The sequence below is a fragment of the Pristis pectinata genome, chromosome 34, assembly GCF_009764475.1.
Source record: "Pristis pectinata isolate sPriPec2 chromosome 34, sPriPec2.1.pri, whole genome shotgun sequence".
In the NCBI taxonomy this organism is placed as follows: domain Eukaryota; kingdom Metazoa; phylum Chordata; class Chondrichthyes; order Rhinopristiformes; family Pristidae; genus Pristis; species Pristis pectinata.
Window position 1 is genome coordinate 10,533,607 of NC_067438.1, and position 21,689 is coordinate 10,555,295.

Sequence of the window (21,689 nt, forward strand, 5' to 3'; positions counted from 1 at the left end):
TCACCGATCAAGAACCTGTCAACTTAAGGTACACCCAGTGGCTTGGCCTCCACTGCCCTCTGTGGCCACAAATTCCACAGATTCACCACTCTCTGGCTGAAGAAATTCCTCCTCATCTCTGTTCTAAAGGGATGTCCCTTTATTCTGAGGCTGTGCCCTCGGATCCTGGACTCTCCCACTGATGGAAACATCCTCTCCAATGGAAAGATCAGGGATCTGATGGAAAGAAAGATGAGGGAACGGAAGGCCTTGGGGAGATGGCACGGGGAGGACTCGAGGCCTGGGGCAGATCAGCCATGATCACATGGAATGGTAGGACAGGCTTGAGGGACTGAGTGACCTCCTCCTGCTCAGAGAGTCAGAGAGAGAGAGATAGTCCAGAAACAGGCCCTTCGGCCCACCGAGTTGGTGCCGACCACCGACCACCCATTTACACAAATCCCAATTTCATTCCCACCAACGCCCCCCCCCATCCAATTCTGCCCCTCACCCACACACTGGGGGCAACTGACAGAGGCCAATTGACCCGCTAGCAACCCGCACGTCGTAGTGGGAAGTGGGAGGAAATGGGAGCACCCAGGGGAAGCCCACAGGGAGATGTGCAGACTCCACACACACACACAGTGTCGGAGGTCGGGATCGAACCCAGGATTCCGGAGCTGTGAGACCCGAATTTCCTCATGTCCTTGTGTCATGAGATTGAGGGTGGGAGACGGAAATGGATCAGCGAGGGATGACGAGTCAGGAGTGCAATGGAATACTCTCCGTGTGCCTGGATGAGTGCTGCTCCAACGAGGGCCCTGGAGCTCAACGCCATCCAGAACAAAGCAGCCCATTTGATTTGCACCCTGCCCGCCATTTGCCCCAGTGGGAGTGTGGTGAAGATTTACCATCCTGCTTCCAGGGGTGACGGGACTTCTGTGTGAGGAGACACACACACCCTCTGTACCCTCTCACTGGGTTACAGACCCACACACACTCCCTGTACCCTGTCACTGGGTTACAGACCCACACACACTCCCTGTACCCTGTCACTGGGTTACAGACCCACACACACTCCCTGTACCCCGTCACTGGGTTACAGACCCACACACACTCCCTGTACCCTGTCACTGGGTTACAGACCCACACACACCCTCTGTACCCTGTCACTGGGTTACAGACCCACACACACTCCCTGTACCCTGTCACTGGGTTACAGACCCACACACACTCCCTGTACCCTGTCACTGGGTTACAGACCACACACACTCCCTGTACCCTGTCACTGGGTTACAGACCCACACACACTCCCTGTACCCTGTCACTGGGTTACAGACCCACACACACTCCCTGTACCCTGTCACTGGGTTACAGACCCACACACACCTCTGTACCCTCTCACTGGGTTACAGACCCACACACACTCCCTGTACCCTGTCACTGGGTTACAGACCCACACATCCTCTGTACCCTGTCACTGGGTTACAGACCCACACACACTCCTGTACCCTGTCACTGGGTTACAGACCCACACACACTCCCTGTACCCTGTCACTGGGTTACAGACCCACACACACTCCCTGTACCCTGTCACTGGGTTACAGACCCACACACACCCTCTGTACCCTCTCACTGGGTTACAGACCCACACAACTCACTGTACCCTGTCACTGGGTTACAGACCCACACATACTCCTGTACCCCGTCACTGGGTTACAGACCCATACACACCTCTGTACCCTGTCACTGGGTTACAGACCCACACACACTCACTGTACCCTGTCACTGGGTTACAGACCCACACACACTCCCTGTACCCTGTCACTGGGTTACAGACCCACACACACTCACTGTACCCTGTCACTGGGTTACAGACCCACACACACCACTGTACCCTGTCACTGGGTTACAGCCCATACACATCCTCTGTACCCTTTCACTGGGTTACAGACCCACACACTCACTGTACCCTGTCACTGGGTTACAGACCCACACACACTCCCTGTACCCTGTCACTGGGTTACAGACCCACACACACCTCTGTACCCTGTCACTGGGTTACAGACCCACACACACTCCCTGTACCCTGTCACTGGGTTACAGACCACACACACTCCCTGTACCCTGTCACTGGGTTACAGACCTACACACACTCACTGTACCCACATTTGACTCCCTTAGTCTTGGCCGATCGCATGTCCAGATGTTCTCAACGGGTGCTGTACCCTGAGAGACACCCCATAGCCTTCTCTCCCTGCTGACATTGTCAGGACAGACTGAGCAGCCTCCTGAGAGGCACCGCCCCTGACAAGCTTGTGTACCCAGAGCAAACCAAGTAACTTCCTGCTCACCCGTTCGCAGCGATCAGCTGAGTCCTCCCACCTCGTTCATGAAGGATCTGGACGAGCCCTTGAACCACCAAGGCAGAGAAGGTTCCAGACCAAGTGCTGGTAAACCGGGTTAGTATCAACAGGGCTTGACAGTCAGCATGGACATGATGGGCCGAAGGGCCTGTTTCTGTGCAGTGTGACTGAGATTTGGGGCCCAGGTGAAAATCCCTTGCATCTTGCTGTACAGATCCAGCTGCATTTGATTGCACAACATAACCCTGAACAGTTATTGCCAACGGTGTCACAAAACTTCCAGATTGGCTAAAACAGCGTTTTCAATGGGGAATGCATCAATTCATTCCATTACCAATTTCTACAATAAAACTATGCAGTACCTTGTTGAAAACCACTTTAAATAATGTACCCTATTTCATGATGCTAAGTCGTTTGGTAACATTTATTTGATTGTACAACATAACACTGAACAGTTATTGCCAACCGTGTCACAAAACTTCCAGATTGGCTAAATCAGTGTTTTCAGTGGAGAGTGCATCAATTCATTCCATTACCAATTTCTACAATAAAATGTGCAGTAACCTATGGAGTAAATTATAACATAACTCACATACCTGGAATATGAGAGTTGGGACACTAGGTTGCAACTTTTCCAACCACTGCTCAGGCTGCCAATGGAGCACTGTGTGCAGCTCTGATCCCCACACTCTGGGAAGGATGTCATTGTGCTGAGGAGGGTGCAGAGGAGATTCACCAGGGTGTTGTCTGGATTAGAGGAACGTTAGTTATGGGGAGAGATTGGACAGGCTGGGACTGTTTTGCCTGGAGTGGGGAGGCTGGGGGGGCGGGGGGGGGAGCAGCGGGGGGTGTGGGGGGTGACCTGGTAGAAGGTTATGAGAAGCACAGATAGTGCAGACAATCAAAATCTTTCCCCAAAAACAAGAGGGCATAGATTTAAGGTGAGAGAAGGAGTTTTAAAGGGAGCTTTCACACGCTGGAATGCGCTGCCAGAGGAGATGGTGGAATCAGATTACATATAAGAGGCATTTAGACAAGGCGGGGTACGAAAGGATACAGTCCTGATGCGGGCAAATGGGATTAGTGTAGACGGGCAAAGAGGTCGGCATGGACATGAGGGCCGAAGGGCCTGTCTCTGTGCTGTACAACTCGATGTCCTTGCTGCAGTGTGTCTGTAGTTCCTGATGAATAGAACCTCAGTAAACTCCACACTAAAGTACTCTCAAGACCTCCTCTCTGTGAGTGTGCAGTTGCCCTGATGTACCTCGTGGGTGCATGAACTTTCTTCCCATATCGCTCCATTGTCGGGCGACCCCAGTGGGACGTGAACGGGCTGAGGGACAGGTGGAGTGCTGGTTATCTACTTCAGTGGAGGGAACAGGGTTTTATACAGTAAATGCTGGGAGAGGTGAATTGTTCCGGTTGTACAGGGTACGGGTGAGACCACACTGGAGTGTGTGCATCGCTTGTACAGGGTACAGGTGAGACCACACTGGAGTACTGTGCATCGGTTGTACAGGGTACAGGTGAGACCACACCTGGAGTGTGTGCATCGCTTGTACAGGGTACAGGTGAGACCACACTGGAGTGTGTGCATCGGTTGTACAGGGTACAGGTGAGACCACACTGGAGTGTGTGCATCGCTTGTACAGGGTACAGGTGAGACCACACTGGAGTAGTGTGCATCGGTTGTACAGGGTACAGGTGAGACCACACCTGGAGTACTGTGCATCGGTTGTACAGGGTACAGGTGAGACCACACCTGGAGTACTGTGCATCGCTTGTACAGGGTACAGGTGAGACCACACCTGGAGTGTGTGCATCGGTTGTACGGGGTACAGGTGAGACCACACCTGGAGTACTGTGCATCGGTTGTACAGGGTACAGGTGAGACCACACTGGAGTGTGCATCTTGTACAGGGTACAGGTGAGACCACACCCAGAGTACTGTGCATCGGTTGTACAGGGTACAGGTGAGACCACACCTGGAGTACTGTGCATCGGTTGTACAGGGTACAGGTGAGACCACACTGCAGTGTGTGCATCGGTTGTACAGGGTACAGGTGAGACCACACCTGGAGTGTGTGCATCGGTTGTACAGGGTACAGGTGAGACCACACTGTGTGATCGTGTGTGTGGTTGTACAGGGTACAGGTGAGACCACACTGGAGTGTGTGCATGCTTGTACAGGGTACAGGTGAGACCACACTGGAGTGTGTACATCGGTTGTACAGGGTACAGGTGAGACCACACCTGGAGTGTGCATCTTGTACAGGGTACAGGTGAGACCACACTGGAGTGTGTCATCGGCTTGTACAGGGTACAGGTGAGACCACACCTGAGTGTGTGCATCGGTTGTACAGGGTACAGGTGAGACTACACCTGGAGTGTGTGCATCGGTTGTACAGGGTACAGGTGAGACCACACCTGGAGTACTGTGCATCGGTTGTACAGGGTACGGGTGAGACCACACCTGGAGTACTGTGCATAGATTGTACAGGGTACGGGTGAGACCACACCTGGAGTGTGTGCATCAGTTGTACAGGGTACAGGTGAGACCACACCTGGAATGTGTGCATCGGTTGTACAGGGTACAGGTGAGACCACATATGGAGTGTGTGCATCGCTTGTACAGGGTACAGGTGAGGCCACACGTGGAGTGTGTGCATCGGTTGTACAGGGTACAGGTGAGACCACACGTGGAGTACTGTGCATGGGTTTTGTTCCCTTTATTTAAGAAAGGATATTCTGGCGATGGAGGCTAATCCTTGGGCTGAGAGGGTTGTCCTGTCACGAGCAACAAAGGAAATTAGATCCTTATTCTTCGGACTTTAGAAGAATGAGGGGTGAGGTGATCTTATTGAAGCATAAGAGCACCCTGAGGGGGCTTCACAGGGAGATGTGGAGCTGCCTCGATTAACGAGATTAGGGGGTGGTCATTTAATATGAGGTGTGTTTGTGGGGGGGGGAGGGAAGGGAGAGGGGTGGTTGTGAGTCTCTGGAACTCTGTACCCCAGAGGGTTGTAGAGGCTGGATCTCTGGGGGTATTTAAAGAGCAGGTAGATCAATTCTTTGGAGAATTGATTCGGAAGGCAAATGTCGCGCTGGCCTTTATTGTAAGAGGATTTGAGTGCAAGAGTAATGATGTATTGCTGTAAATATCAGGGGCTTTGGTGAGACCACACCTGGAGTACAGTGTACAGTTTTGGTCTCCTTACCTAACTCAGAACACTGTGAAGTGTCTCCAGACTGGTTCTTGGGATGACAGCTCTGCCATACGAGGAGAGATTGAGTCGGCTGGGTCTCTGTTCTTTAGGGCTCAGAAGAACCTTATTGACAAAGGCAACATTTTCAGAGGCTAGATTCAGGGAGGATGTTTTCTCTGGGGCAGTAGTCTAGAGGTAGGACTCAGGCTCAAAGTAAGGGGGGGCCATCTCGGACTGAAATTTCTTCACTCAGAGGATGGTGAATTTTTGGAATTGGCTGCACGAGAGGACAGTCGGTGTTCAGTCATTAATTCCTTTCCATGCAGAGAAAGAACAGCAGAAGTGTCAAGGGCAGGGAAACGGTGTTGAGGGAGAAGATCAGCCGTGGTCTTGTCATAAAGGCTCAAAGGGGGGCAAATGCTCTTCAACTCCTCCCAATTATAAAGTTCTTGTGACCCAATGGAAAGGCTTTGTGTCTCACTCACCACAGGATCCCCAGTCTCAGCGCTGTTCTGTAACCATCATGCTGGACTCGCTGGTCCAGTTGAGTTTCTGGTCAATTGTGACTCCCCCCAGGACAGCGAAGGTGGGAGACTCGGTGACCGTAACACCACTGAGTATCAGGAGTCGGTGTAAAGGCGCTCTGTTGTTGGCTGTGGCCAAGTTGACAAGTTACTCGCCAGGCCACGCCCGAATGTTGTCCCGGTCCGCTGTATCTAAGCAGGGACTGCTTCATCTGCTGGGGAGGTGCAAATGGGATTTTAAAACATTTTCCAGTCATCAGTGAAGGGAGGTCACTGAGGAACAGCTGGAGGTGACACTGCCCTGAGGAACTCCTGCAGTGATGGCCTGGGATAATTCACCTCTCACAGCTGCAGCCTTCTTTCTTTGTGCAAGGTACGATCCCACTCGTTGGAATGCTTTCCAATGAATTCCCGCTGACTTCGTTTTGAGCAGGACTTCTGAAAGCCTCAGCTGATCGAACACTGCCTTGGGTGTCGAGGGCAGCCACTCTCGCCTCTGGAAGTCAGCTCTTTGGTCCCTGTTTGGACCACGGCTGTACTGGTGCCTGGACCGATATTCAATGAGCAGGTTATTGACAGCACGGTCAACGATACCTTCTGTCCCTTTGGTGAGGAGAGACTGATTGGGCAGATTGGATTTATCCTGCTTTCTGCCAGGGTAACATCCCCAGTGTTGGGTCAGTCTCAGTGCTGTAAGTGTACTGGAACTGCTCAGGGAGAGGTGTGGGCAGTGTGCACCTGGCTGTGGTGTTGGAGACCTGAACTCCACAACAGTCGATGTCGCCGCCCAGGGTGTCCCATTACAGCCCTGCACCTTGTCCCCATCGCCTTCGCTGTGTCTGGTGCACCGGGGGTGAATCGAATCGGCTTCTGTGATGGTGGGGATCCTGGGCGGCACGGTGGCGCAGCGGGTAGAGCCACTGCCTCACACCGCCAGAGACCCAGGTTCGATCCCGACCTCCGGCGCTGTCTGGGGGTGTGTGGAGTTTACACGTTCTCCCTGTGACCACGTGGGTTTACCCCCCGAGTGCTCCGGTTTCCAAAGACGTGCAGGTCGGTGGGTTAATTGACTGCTGTAGAAATTACCCCTAGAATATGGGTGAGCGGTGGAGTTGTGGGAATGTGGGGAGAATAGAATGAGATTGGTGCAAATGCGTGGTTGATGGTTGGCATGGACTCGGTGGGCCGAAGGGCCTGTTTCCGTGCTGTGTCTCTCTCTATGACTCTTGGAATGATTTCTTCCCTGATCCTACAGAGAACAACTCCAGTTTCCATGTCACCTCTCCAACTCTCTTTTCCCTATCTGTCTCACTGTCCCTCTCTCTCTTCCATCTGTTGTTCTCCACCCCCCCCCCCCCTCCAATTCTCTATATTTATCTGTCTTGATCGTGAATTGGCAGTGGATTAAACTAAGATACAAATAGGAATCCGAGGGCGGGGAGCTGCCTCAACTTTGCCGTTCAAGCGTTTACATGTTATGTTCAATACAGCACTTCAAGCAGTAATTGTGAATTAATTATGAGTTCAGCATGTCCCTGGCCCCCAAGAGACTTCTGATCTTAATTTAAGAGTTGATGGAATTATTTAGAACCCATGTATTATTGAAGGAGCTTAATGTGAGATTTTGCAATGTTTTGATGAGATGGGAATCCTGGAAAGAAATCAGTTTTGCACAGAGATTGCCGTCAGTTTTATAGGGCATGGAAATGAAGTGACCTTGCTGTATATTTGGCAGACTTTGATGTTGGCACAGGACCCAGTGCAGACTCAACAGGCTGGGTCTCCCCAGGGAACGGGCAGGAAGGGAAACATTTGTGAATAGGTTGTAACTGAATCAATAATAGGGCTCCATCACAGACCCCTCTGGAGAAAAACAAGGTGATGGTTAGGAAGAGAGATTTCAGGCAGATTATGAAGGGCGTTTCGAATCAGTGGGCTGTGCTGTTGTCAGGAGTGATTTATTTCTCCTAATTGCAGACATTCATTAGAGGTGTTGGAAGTGAGTTGGTGCTTCAGCTTGTAGCTGGAGCCGGTGTGGGGGTGTATCCGGGTGGTGTGTGGGTGGGAGCCGGGTGTTTGATGGGTGGAGGGGAGGGAACAATGTGCTACATCAACAGGCAGAAGGGAGTGTTTTGTCTTGAGTGATTTATCCTGTATCTGGGGACTGTGGGCAGTGATTTATCCTGTATCTGGGGACTATAGGCAGTGATTTATCCTGTATCTGGGGACTGTAGGCGGTGATTTATCCTGTACCTGGGGACTGTAGGCAGTGATTTATCCTGTATCTGGGAACTGTAGGCAGTGATTTATTCCTGTATCTGGGGACTGTGGGCAGTGATTTACCCTGTATCTGGGGACCGTAGGAGGTGATTTACCCTGTATCTGGGGTCTGTCGGCGGTGATTTATCCTGTATTTGGGGACTGTAGGCAGTGATTTACCCTGTATCTGGGGACTGTAGGCCGTGATTTATCCTGTATCTGGGGTCTGTAGGCGGTGATTTACCCTGTATCTGGGGTCTGTAGGCGGTGATTTACCCTGTATCTGGGGACCGTAGGAGGTGATTTACCCTGTATCTGGGGACTGTAGACGGTGATTTACCCTGTATCTGGGGTCTGTCGGCGGTGATTTATCCTGTATTTGGGGACTGTAGGCGGTGATTTACCCTGTATCTGGGGTCTGTCGGCGGTGATTTATCCTGTATTTGGGGACTGTAGGCGGTGATTTACCCTGTATCTGGGGACTGTAGGCGGTGATTTACCCTGTATCTGGGGTCTGTCGGCGGTGATTTATCCTGTATTTGGGGACTGTAGGCGGTGATTTACCCTGTATCTGGGGTCTGTCGGCGGTGATTTATCCTGTATTTGGGGACTGTAGGCGGTGATTTACCCTGTATCTGGGGACTGTAGGCCATGATTTATCCTGTATCTGGGGTCTGTAGGCGGTGATTTATCCTTTATCTGGGGACTGTAGGCAGTGGACACTAATGGTCTGAGCCCTGTATAACACCCTTTCATCACTTCACAGGAGGATTGTTTGAGGATGAAACTGCTGTGTCATTGATGCATTGTGAGAGAATGTACTGAACTGATTGTACAACGAATGCCAAGGGACCTGTGTACCCGTTGTGTTCGAAAATCAAAAAAAGACTTCGGGTGCTGGAAACCTAAAACAAAATCGGAGAAGGCTATAAACACTCAGCAGGCTAGGCCGCCTCTCTGGGAAGGGAAGCAGGGTTATCGCTTGGGGTGGAAGAGTGTCTGCTGACCCGCTGAGTATTTCCAGCACTCTTTGTTTATTTGCCTATTATAAAGTACATTTTAGAAACATGTGTAAATTCTGCTGAACACTGACTAGCTCTGCCCCAAGCCCAGCTCCTGGCCACCACTTGTTTCCCTGCCGTCTTCTGACTTGCCCTGTTTTCCTTCGAATCGCAGGTGACCACTCCCTCGGGAACTAAATGTTTTGCCTGTCGGTCAGGGGCCGAGCGAGACAAGTGGATTGAGAACCTGCAGCGAGCGGTGAAGCCGAACAAGGTATTAAATCGCAGTTGGATTCTTGCTGTTGCATTTAGTGCTGTGGGAGTTGAAGTTGTGTTCATTGCACATCAGATACTCAGGAAAGGTTGTGTCATCGTTCTGTTGTAAATACAGGTGACCCCCATGTTATGGGAGAGGCTTGCGTTCCCAGAAAACCATCCACATCGCGACTTCCCATAACGCAAAGCCACGTGATCTGCGTGTGCATCAGAAATTGCCAGCTGAAAATAAAATTGACACGTAAATTCTGAGAGAGTGAATTTTATCAGAGTATTAAGACCATTAAGACATAGGAGCAGTAGGCCATTCAGCCCATCGAGTCTGCTCCGCCATTCGATCATGTCTGATTTATGTTTCCCTCTCAACCCCATTCTCCTGCCTTCTCCCCGTAACCTTTGACACCCTTACTAATCAGGAACCTATCGACCCTCCACTTTAAATACACCAATGACTTGGCCTCCACAGCTGTCTGTGACAATGAATTCCACAGATTCACCACCCTCTGGCTAAAGAAATCCCTCGTCATCTCTGTTCTAAAGGGACGTCCTTCTATTCTGAGGCTGTGCCCTCTGGTCCTAGACTCTCTCACGACTGGAAACATCCATTTACGAGCATGTTGCCAGGACTCGAGGGACTGAGTTATGGAGGGAAGTTGAGCAGGTTGGACTTTTTTTTCATTGGAGCGTAGGAGGACTGAGGGGTGATCTTATAGAGGTGTATGAAATGATGCGGGGCATAGATTGGGTGAATGTGCACAGTCTTTTTCCCAGGGTTGGGGAATCAAGAACTAGAGAGCATAAATTTCCTGACCCAGTGTCTTCTGATCTTGACCTGGCCACCCCTGTCCCTGACCCTCTTCCTGACCCAATGACCTCTGATCTTGACCCCTGTCTCTGAACCTCTTCCTAACCCAATGATCTTTTCTCGACCCCTGTCCCTGACCTCCTTCCTGACCCCATGACCTCTGATTTCTACTTGACCCCTGTCCCTGACCCTCCTCCTAACCCAATGATCTTTTCTTGATCCCTGACCTTCTTCCTGACCCAGTGATCTTGACCCCTATCCCTGACCCTCTTTCTGACCCGGTAACCTCTGATCTTTTCTCTGACCCCTGTCCCTGACATCCTGATCCAGTGACCTCTGCTCTTGACCCCTGTCCCTGACCATCTTTCTGACCTGGTGACCTCTGATCTTTTCTCTGACCCCTGCCCCTGTCCCTCCTCCTGAGGCAGTGACCTCCGATCTTTTCCTGACCGGCGTCGCCCGAGGCCGGCCCGCTTCTCACCCTCTCGCCCCTCTCCCTCACAGGACAACAGCCGGCGGGTGGACAATGTCCTGAAGCTCTGGATCATCGAGGGCAAGACCCTGCCGCCCAAGAAGCGCTACTACTGCGAGCTGTGCCTGGACGACGATGCTGTACGCCGCACCACCAGCAAGATGAAGACGGACAACGTCTTCTGGGGGGAGCACTTCGAGTTCAACAACCCTGCCGTCCGTGCGCAACATCCGCATCCACTTGTACAAGGACACGGACAAGAAGAAGAAGAAGGACAAGAGCAACTATGTGGGGCTGGTCAACATCCCCATCAGCAGCGTGGCCAGCCGCCAGTTTGTGGAGCAGTGGTACCCGGTCAGCCAGCCCAGCTCCAGCCGGGGCAAGGCAGGGGGTCCCACCATCCGCATCAAGTCCCGCTACCAGAGCATGAACATCCTCCCCATGGAGCTGTACAAGGAGTTCGCTGAGTACGTCACCAACAACTACAAGATGCTCTGCGCGGTGCTGGAGCCCGTGCTCAGCGTCAAGAACAAGGAGGAGGTGGCATGCGCGCTGGTGCACATCCTGCAGAGCACGGGCAAGGCAAAGGTAAGGCTCGCGGCGGCCCGCAGAGGGGCAGCGGCCCAGGGAGGGTAGACGTCCTCGGCGAGCCGCAGGGCCCACATACAGACCTGCAGCACCGTCTCCCGAACGTGGTGGCCCCTCCAGCAGAATGCAGTGAGTGGAGGATAGCTGCACAAGGCAAATGATTCAGATTCAGATCAGTTTATTGTCACAGACAACCAGGGTGCAACGAAATTTCTTGTTTGCGTGAATCTCACAGAGTAAATGGTATAAATACAACAGTAAATACAGTGCCGAGCGCAAGACAACAGACTGTCGTGCAGTCTGAAGTAGTGCAGAAAGAAATGCTGAAGTGACTATGAGGGAATAACCGAGAGAGGGAGAGTTAAGAGTCGGAGAACGTGGCAGCACCGCTGGGAAGGGGATGTGAAAGAGGTGGATGGTTTAGAAGTCTGATAGCGGTGGGGAAGAAGCTGTTCTTAAGGCTGGACGTCAGGGCTTTCGAGCTCCTGTATCTTCTCCCAGAAGGTAGAGGAAGGGGAATGGTCAAGGTGGCAGGCATCCTTGATGATACCATTAGCCTTCCTGAGGCCATGCACGGTGAAGATAGGCTGGATGGAAGGAGGTGACGAACCTGTGACAGACTGGGCTGTGTTTACCGCTCTGCAGGTTCCATCGATCCAGAGCTGAGTAGTTGCCGAACCAGGCTGAGATACCTTCTGTAGTGCATCTGTAGAAGTTTGAGAGCATCCTCATGGACAAGCCAAACCTTCTCAGAAAGTGAATACGCTGATGCACTTTCTTGATCACCACGTCAGTGTGAAGGGACCAGGAGAGGTTACTGGTGATATGGATGCCAAGGAACTTGAAACTGTTGACCATCTCGACAGCAGCTCCGTTGATGAGAACAGGGTTGTGATCACCACCACCACCACCCCCCCCACCCCTCGCTTCCTCAGATCAACAACCAACTTTTTTGTTTTGCTGATATTAAGGGCTAGGTTGTTGTTTTGTCACCATGACAGTCAGTAGGTCAGGCTGTACGAGTGGAGAGAGAGAACCTGAGCCAATATGAGTAAGTTGGAAGATTACAGCAGAAGGCGATGACTGTGCCTGGGAGGGTGCAGGAAGATCTCCTGGGATGTTGCCTGGATTGGAGTGTTGCTGTTTATAAAGAGAAGCTAGGTTTGCTTTTCCTAGAGTGCAAGGGACTGAGGGCTGACCTGATAGAGGTAGATAATGATTGAGGCAGATAGACAGGCCAGAGAGTAACGAATCTCTTTCCCATGCGGGAGTGTCTAAAATGACATAGGTTTAAGTTGAGAGGTAGGAAGTTGAGATAGAGATATTTTCACAGAGTGGTTAGAGTCTGGAATGCACGGCCTGAGGGGTTGGTGGAGACTCTCACGGCATGTAAGAAGTATCTAGACTACCATTGAACCGCCAAGATGTGGGAGGCTATGGACTTAATGCAGGTAAATCGGTATTGGTATTGGTTTATTATTGTCACTTGTACTGAGGTACAGTGAAAAACTTGTCTTGCATACCGATCGTACAGGTCAATTCATTACACAGTGCAATTACATTGAGTTAGTACGGAGTGTATTGATGTAGTACAGGTAAAAACAATAACAGTACAGAGTGAAGTGTCACAGCTGCAGAGAAAGTGCAGTGCAATAAGGTGCAAGGTCACAACAAGGTAGATCATGAGGTCATAGTCCATCTCATTGTGTAAGGGAACCATTCAATGATCTTATCACAGTGGGGTAGAAGCTGTCCTTGAATCTGGTGGTACGTGCCCTCAGGCTCCTGTATCTTGGTGTAAACGTGTGCGATGGGCATCACGGGGTGAAGGGCCTGTTTCTCTGCCATTCGACTCTGTGATAAAGACAGAGAGAACAAGTTACCTACAGTCGAAGGATATGAAACCAAGCAGTCACCTACAGCAGGGTGATCTGCAGATGGGAATGTCGGGAATTAACATCTCGGCTCTGACAAGGAATTGGCGCGATACTCTCTGCAGCCACGTCAAGGCCACTTGCTCCGCTGAGCACGCTCTTCCTGTAGCTCTGGACTGCATGCCATCCTGTTCCCCTCCCTGCGTGAGCCAGGCTAAGTGGGCCGATTTAGAGAGGCCGGTTAACCTACCTGCACGTTGTTGGGATGCGGGAGGAATCCAGAGCGCCCGGGCGAAGCCCATGATGCAGTCACAGGGAGAACGTGCAAACTCCACACACACACACACACACACACACACACACACACACACACACACACACACACACACACACACACACACACACACACACACCCAGCGCCAGAGGTCGGGGTCGAACCCGGGTCTCTGGGACTGTGGGGCAGCGGCTTTACCCGGTGTGCTGCTCAGTGGTCAACTGTTCCTCCAGGGAGAGTCACTGAGGAGCCACACCGGCTGAGGCTTGATAGTAAAACCAGCCCTGTGTAAACAGCCTTCCTTTTCTGGTTTGCCCTTCCAGAAGACGGTGTTCCCACTGCCTTGTCGGAGGGTGAGCAATGTCCTGCCTCTTGTGCCTGTACAACTCCAGCCACTCGGCCCCTCAAACCTACCCTACCGTTCAGGGGTGTTCTTAAAGCTTCCTCGTAGCATTGCCACTGACAGCTGGGAATCCCTGGCCCACGACTGCTCACAATGGCACTGAGGTCCTTGAGTCCCTTTGTGGGGAACACACCGGAGCCCAGGGTACATGGTGGAAGGAGTGCCTCACTTCCCAAACTACCCACCCGCCCCATCCATCAAGCAGCCGCTGCCCCAGCCGTGGCAATGTCCGTGGTTCCCACACTGGGCACATCAGCCAGCTGGGAGCCCACAGGGCCAGAGTGGATGGGAGTCACCCTTGATCCCAAGGCACTGTCTAAGATCAGGCCGTAAGGTTTTAACTCACAATAATAGGACTTTGAAAGAAAGAGTTTGCACTAATATTGAACCTTCTGTGACTGGAGCACACGAGGGGACATAACACGATGGCTAACGTGAGGGGACGTAATTTTAAGGTGATTGGAGGAAGGTATCAGGGGGATGTCAGGGGTAAGTTTTTTTATACAGAGAGTGGTGGGTGCGTGGAACGCACTGCCAGCAGAGGTTGTGGGGGCAGATACATTAGGGACATTTAAGAGACCCTTAGACACATGAATGATAGAGAAATGAAGAGTTAGATAGATATTAGAGCAGGATAAAATGTCGGCACAACATTGTGGGCCGAACGGCCTGTGCTGTCTTGTAGTGTCCTATGTGCTATTGCAAAATGCCTCACAGCCGATAAAGAATGTTTGGAAGTGTGGTTGTTGTAGCATAGAAAAAGGGCTCCGTCTCCACACAACACAACGTGGTAATGACTGGTTAATCTGTATTTAGTGCCATTGTTTCACCAATAAATGTGGTCAGGCCAGAATATGTAACAGAATCAATGTTTCCTGTATTTTACCATCATTATGAAAGGTTTCTTAAAGTACCACTGATTGTCAGCTATAACTTCCATTTAAACAGTGCCACTGATGTGGTAAAACATATCAGCATTTAAAAGAAGGGATGATTAGATGAATTGACACCACATCAGGAGACTTGAGGAACAACGGCCAAGAGCTCGGTAAAGTGGGAGGTTTTAACTAAGTAATGTCTCAAAGGAGAGGAAATGGAAAGCCAGAGGAATTTAAGGAATTCTGGATGTGAGAACCTAGTTAGCCTTGGGGGCTGGTGGAGCATCTAAAATTGACGACAGGCGTGAGGCCAGAACTGGGTGGCACTGTGGTACAGCGGGCAGAGCCGCTGCCTCACAGCTCTAGCGACCCGGATTCGATCCCGACCTCCGGCGCTGTCCGTGTGTGTGTGTGTGGAGTTTGCACCTTCTCCCTGTGACCATGTGGGTTTCCCCTGGGTGCTTAGGTTTCCCCCTCATCCCGAACACATGCGGCCTGGTTGGTTAGTTGCCCCCAAGTGTGCCGGAGAGTAGTTAAACCCGGGGGGAGTTGGTGGGAATGTGGGGAGAATAAACATAAGATTTGTGTAAGTGAGTCTGCGAGAGGACACAAGTTTAGGGTGAAGGGGAAGAGGTTTGGAGGGGATCCGAGGAAGGATTTTTACACCCAGAGGGTGTTTGGATTCTGGAACGTGCTGCCTAAGGGGTGTGGGGGGGGGGGGGTGGGGTGGGGGGGGGTGTGCAGGTGCTCTTACAGTGTTTTTGAAGTGGGATGGTTAACTGAAGGTGTGATGTGCTGGTAGACGTCGACAGGTTACCGCAGGATGTGAGGTGGTAGAAGCAGGTACAGTTATAACATTCAAACAGCATTTGGACGGGTCCATGGATAGGAAATGTTTAGAGGGAATAGGATTAGCATAAATAGACATTTTGGTCAGCATGGACATGTTGGGCCGAAGGGCCTGTTTCTGTGCTGTATAACTCTTTGACTCGATGATAGTGAGCAATTAGCAAGGTCAGGGGTAGGATGTTTGGGGGTGGGAGGGGGGTGGTGGAGATTTCAGAAGTAACAGTGCAGAAGGGGGCAACGGAAGTCGTCACCGATAGCGGTTTGGCTGTGGCTGTGATACCAGGGCTTGGAATGGCTGAGAGATGTTTGACTCACTTACTCCAGATCCCTCTCCTCTCAATGAGCTACGTAGATGCGAGTGGAACCAGGGGTGAATTAAATCTCAGTCAGTGCAGGAATTGCCACACTAACCCTCCGGAGATGCAAGGGAGAGGCTAAATCCACCTTTATCCTTTGCGCCAAGTTTTTGCTCTGGTGACCTTGCAGAATGTAGCAGGAAGAATACAAGGTTCACCGCAGAATTAGAATGTTGTTCAGCACCAGTTATAGCATCGGCGCCTTCAGCACCAGAGCTTGGAACGGCTGAGAGATGTTTGATTCACTTAGTCCGGATCCCTCGCCTCTCAATAAGCTTAGTGCCGTCTCGCAGATAAAATATTTACGAGGTGATAAAGAAACCTCCTTGGAGAGTGAATGCCCAATATTAAAGGGAAGGGCCTGTCAGCTTAAAGCAGCTTCATCCTGAAAGAATGCACAGAGCTTTTAATAGGCTGTCAGAGAGATTTTGCTCAGCTTCCATCACATTTCCCCTGGCTCTTAACGCTTGAGTTTCTTCCACGGCTATCCCATCTCCTGTACTGACAAGTGGTGGCCCGCGCTGTGTTTGTGTTGTTACTCGTGTCAGCCGCTCTCATATTACAGCCAGAGAGACTGATTACAGTAATGAAATCAGACTCAGAGGAACCTTTTTGGAGACATTAGTCAGCATGGCACTGGTTAAGGAACAGTAATGTTGTGATTGCGTTACTGCGTTAGTGATCCAGGGGCTGATACGAAGAATGGAGAGGATTAAACCTCACTGAGCTATGCTGCTTCAAAGATTTGAATTCAGTTTTTTATTACAGCATAAAAACAAAATGCTAATTGCGACAGCTAGCCATGAATCTGTCAGATCAACATAAAAACTCCCGGCTATCCTTTTGGAGAGGATCAGAATCCTTGAGGGACGGCACAGTGGCGCAGCGGGTAGGGCCGCTGTCTTACAGCGCCAGAGGCCCAGGTTCGATCCCGACCTCCGGCGCTGTCTGTGCGTGTGTGGAGTTTGCACCTTCTCCCCGTGACCGGGTGGGTTTCCCCTCGGGTGCTCCGGTTTCCTCCCACGTCCCAACAACGTGTGGGGTTGGTGGGTTAATTGTCCGCTGTAAATTGCCCCCCATGTTTGGGTGAGGGGTAGAATCTGGATGAGGTTGATGGGAATGTGGGGAGAATAAAATGGGATTGGTGTGAATGGTGGTTGATGGTCGGCACAGAGGGCCGAAGGTCCTGTTTCTGTGCTGTATGACTATGACCATGAAAACTTCCATCCTTTTCCAATTTCAGACCAACATGGTTGAATCTTAACAAGTCTATGAAGTAGTTGCTAAACTGTAGTAATGAGGAGACAGGCAATAAGTGTTGACCAGGTTAATCCAGTGTACAATTACATCACATCTTTAAGCGAGTGGTGCAGGATTAGTGTGTTTTTAGTTTAAGATAACACTAAACCGGGGCCCCTTCTGCTCTACCAAGAAGACATAAAGATCCCAGGACAGTGTTCAAAAATCAACAGAGTCAGAATCAGGTTTATTATCACTGCCTTATATGACATGAAATCTGTTGTTTGGTGGCAGCAGTACAGTGCAAAGACATAAACTACAAATTACAAAATAAATAAATAGTGCAAAAGAAAAGGAATAACAAGGTTGTGTTCATGGCTTCATGGACCATTCAGAAATCTGATGGCAGAGGGGATGAAGCTGTTCCTGAATCACTGAGTGTGGGTCTTCAGGATCCTGTACCTCCTCCCTGATGTTAGTAATGAGAAGGGGACAGGTCCCTGATGGTGAGGGTCCCTAATGATGGATGCCACCTTCTTGAGGCGCCGCCTCTTGAAGACGTCCTCGATGGTGGGGAGGGATGGAGCTGGCTGAGTCTACAACCCTCTGCAGCCTCTTGCAATCCTGTGCATTGGAGCCTCCATACCAGGCAGTGATGCAACCAGTCAGAATGCTCTCCACCGTACATCTGTGGAAATTTGCGAGAGCCTTTGGCGACAAACCATATCTCCTCAATCTCCTAATGAAGTAGAGCCTCTGGCGTGCCTTCTTTGTGATTGCATCAATGTGTTGGACCCAGGACAGATCCTCGGAGATGTTGACGCCCAGGAACTTGAAGCTGCTCACCCTTTCCACCGCTGACCCCTCAATGAGGACCGGTGTGTGTTCTCCCGACTTCCCCTTCCTGAAGTCCACAATCAATTCCTTGGTCTTGCTGACGTTGAGTACGAGGTTGTTGTCCCCAGTTTCCAGCCACTGTTGGTTCCACAGCCAGCATTATTAAAGAAATAAAATCACATTGAGCTATTTAATCTGTTCTGCTCCCTCTATTATATTAACAATTACACTTCGGAAATACATGCTATTGTAAATTATTTTGGGATGGTTGGGAAAGATGTCAACCGGAGCAAAACTCTGATAATCCGGCATCCGGTTGTTCAAAAATCCTGATGGTCTGGTACCTGGCTCACTTGTTAGTCCAGAATGTGAGCCGGGGGTCTGGATTGTAAGGTGGGGGGGTGTGCGGCTGAGGTTGTGGGCAGAGCGTGTGATCGGAGCCAGGGTTGGGATCAGGAAGACCAGGGGTCAGGGACGTGGATGGGCTTGCAGCTGGAGCCGGTGTCCAGAGAGCTTGTACATTCCCCGCTCCCTTTAAACAAACCGGGTTCACTGGAAAATTTATTATTTCACTGTGCTGTACGTAAAAGAAAAGAAATAAAAGTGTGTTCGAGTATTAATAGGAATAACATCCAATAATCCAGAATATCTTCTAGTCTAGCACCACTGGAGTCCCAGGAGTGCCGGATTATTGCAGTTTTACTCTAAACACAAATCTTTCTTTTATTTCTGTATTTATGCCATCCAGGTATCATTGGTAAGGCCAGCATTTATTGCTCATCCGTAATTTTCCTTGAGATGGTGGTGCTGAGGAATATTCTGGAATCCTTCTGTTAAACTGCGTTGTTGGATAGGGAATTCCGTAGTTTAAACCCAGTGACGATAAAGGAAAAAAAAATTTATTCTGGAAGATAGGATGCCCAGTGGGGTCCGTGGGATGCCCGGTACTAGAGAGCGTGAAGCGTTTTTAGTCTCTTTGGGCCAAGAGAGTGGAAAGTACTCAATCCCACTCCTGATTTGTGCTTTGTAGATGGTGCAAAGGGTCATGAGAAGGGTCACAGGATACCAAGCCTCCGAACTGCTTCTGTGCCCACAGTTAGTCCAGTTGAGTGTCTGGTGATCTCCCCTGGACGTTAATGATTGAGAGTCAGTGATGACACTGCCACTGAGTGGCGAGGGCAGGTGGACTTCCTCTTGGAGGAGATAGTCATTGCCTGACACTGCTGTGGCATAGATGTTACACTTGACACTCGTTAGCATGTGCCTGAGTACTTCATGGATCTTGCTGCATATGCAGGCATGGACTGCTTCATTCTCTGAGGAGCAGTGTATGGAACCAAATACATCGTGTCAACATTAGCAAACATCCCCTCTTTTGGACCTGAGGGAAGGTCATTAATGAAGTGCCTGAAGATGGTTGGGCCTGAGAAACTTCTGCAATGATGTCCTGGAATGATTGACTTCCAATGAGCGAAGCCATCTTCCTATGTGTGAGGTATTACTCCAACCTTTGGAGTGTTTTCCCCAAAATGCCCATTGACTTGAGCTTCACCAGGTCTCCTTGATGCCATAATCGGTCAAATGCTGCTTTGGTATTGAGAGCAGTCACTCTCATCGTAGCCGTGGGGTCCATGTTTGGACCAAGGCGGTGATGGGATTTGGAGCTTTCTCCTGGTGAGCCCCAAACCGGGCACTGATGAGCAGGTAGTTGGTAAGTGTCACCAATCAACAACATTCAATACTTCACAGATGACTGAGAGTTGATTAATTTGGTGGTAATTAACCCAATTGGATTAGGCCTACTTGTTTTGTAGATTGTCCTCTGGAGAAAATGGGTGGAACATTGGTGCAACGGGTGGAGTCGCTGCCTCACAACGCCAGAGACCTGGGTTCGATCCCGACCTCCGGCGCTGTCTGTGTGTGTGTGATGTTTGCACATCCTCCCTGTGACCGCATGGGTTTCCCCCGGGGCTCCGGTTTCCTCCCACATCCCAATGACGTGCGGGTTGGTGGGTTAATTGGCCGCTGTAAATTGTCCCTAGTGTGTGGGTGGGGGGTGGTAGAACCTGGGGGGCGTTGATGGGAATGAAATGGGATTGGTGTAAATGGGTGGTTGATGGTTAGCGCAGACTTGATGTGCCGAAGGTCCTGTTTCCCTGTTGTATGACTTGATGAGTCCATGAGGACGTTCCTCAGAACTTTCCCATGTTGTCCCACAGTAGTCAGTGTTGCCAACTGTACTGGAACAGCTTGGCTGAGCTTGTAGCTAGTTTGGAGCACGTTTACATTACTACAGCTGGGATGTTCTCTGGTTCCAATGCTGTCGTTGTATTCCATGTCTTAAGCCTTTATGTCTTGTGGAGTGAGTCAAATCAGCTCCAGATGGGCTTCCCTGATGGTGGGGATCTAAGGAGGAAAATGAGTTGACGTTTCTGGTTGAGCAACATTGCAGTTGCTTCATTTTTATGTTTGGCTCCCACAGCTTCTCTGCTGGGCAAACAGAAGAGTAGCTCAGTGGCGCAGCAGGTAGAGCTGTTGCCTCACAGCGCCAGAGACCCAGGTTTGATCCCGACCTCCGGCGCTGTCTGTGTGTGGAGTTTGCACCTTCTCCCTGTGACCGCGTGGGTTTCCCCCGGGTGCTCCGGTTTCCTCCCGCATCCCAATGATGTGCGGGTCAGTGGGTTAATTGGCCACTGTAAATTGCACCCCCAGTGTGTAGGTGAGGGGTAGATTCTGGGAGGAGGTGATGGGAATGTGGGGAGAATAGAATAGCGTTGATGGTCAGTGTGGACTCAGTGGGCCAAAGGGCCTGTTTCCATGCTGGATGACTCTATAAGTTTAATCATGTGAGATTTCTGAATCATTTTATTTAAACGGGGTAGTGGGTTTCTGACACTTGCACTGATTTTCTGCCCCCCTCCTTAACCCCAATCTCCAAGAAACACAGGCATCAAGAATAGAACTGCAACATGTTCAGTGGCATCCACTGAGGTCAATCTGTTAAACCCAGCTTCAGTTCAGAACAGTGCTCAGAGGGATGTCAAGATCTGTATTTACTAAACTAGTAACTGAGATGAGGACTCCATTCACCTGTTGAGACTCGAGACTGGACTATTCTCCTTATATTAATAGGAGATGTAGTTGAAAGGTTCAAAATTATGGATTGATACAATTCAGTAGATGCTGGATAATTGACCAAAAAGCCAGAGGGAAGATGCGATATTTGTCTGCAACACCAAATTGAAACGGTAACGGAGACAGATCCGGCAATAGCTTTCAAAATGGGAAAGGGAATACTGGGGAGAGTAAAAACTGGTACAGAACAGAGGGTGTTGGCTACTCAAAGGCCTAGTATGGGCGCAATGGGACAAATGGCCTCCTCCTATGATATAAGATTGCCTGTTAAATGGACTTGAACTCTGCCACCATTCTGTCTCTGCTAGGACTTCCTCTCTGACATGGCGATGACGGAGGTTGACCGTTTTGTCGACCGTGAGCATTTA

General features: G+C 50.5%; 1 protein-coding gene across 1 annotated transcript in view; it reads left to right on the plus strand.

Annotated features, from left to right (window-relative positions):
• LOC127585866 (ras/Rap GTPase-activating protein SynGAP-like) overlaps nucleotides 1-21,689 on the plus strand; it is a 469,283-nt gene that overhangs the window by 345,824 nt on the left and 101,770 nt on the right. The window contains 4 exon segments of the mRNA XM_052043571.1: nucleotides 9,511-9,609; nucleotides 10,921-11,097; nucleotides 11,099-11,476; nucleotides 21,630-21,689. The exon segment at nucleotides 21,630-21,689 is cut by the window's right edge and continues 85 nt beyond it. Coding sequence (XP_051899531.1) covers nucleotides 9,511-9,609; nucleotides 10,921-11,097; nucleotides 11,099-11,476; nucleotides 21,630-21,689 — 714 coding nt within the window.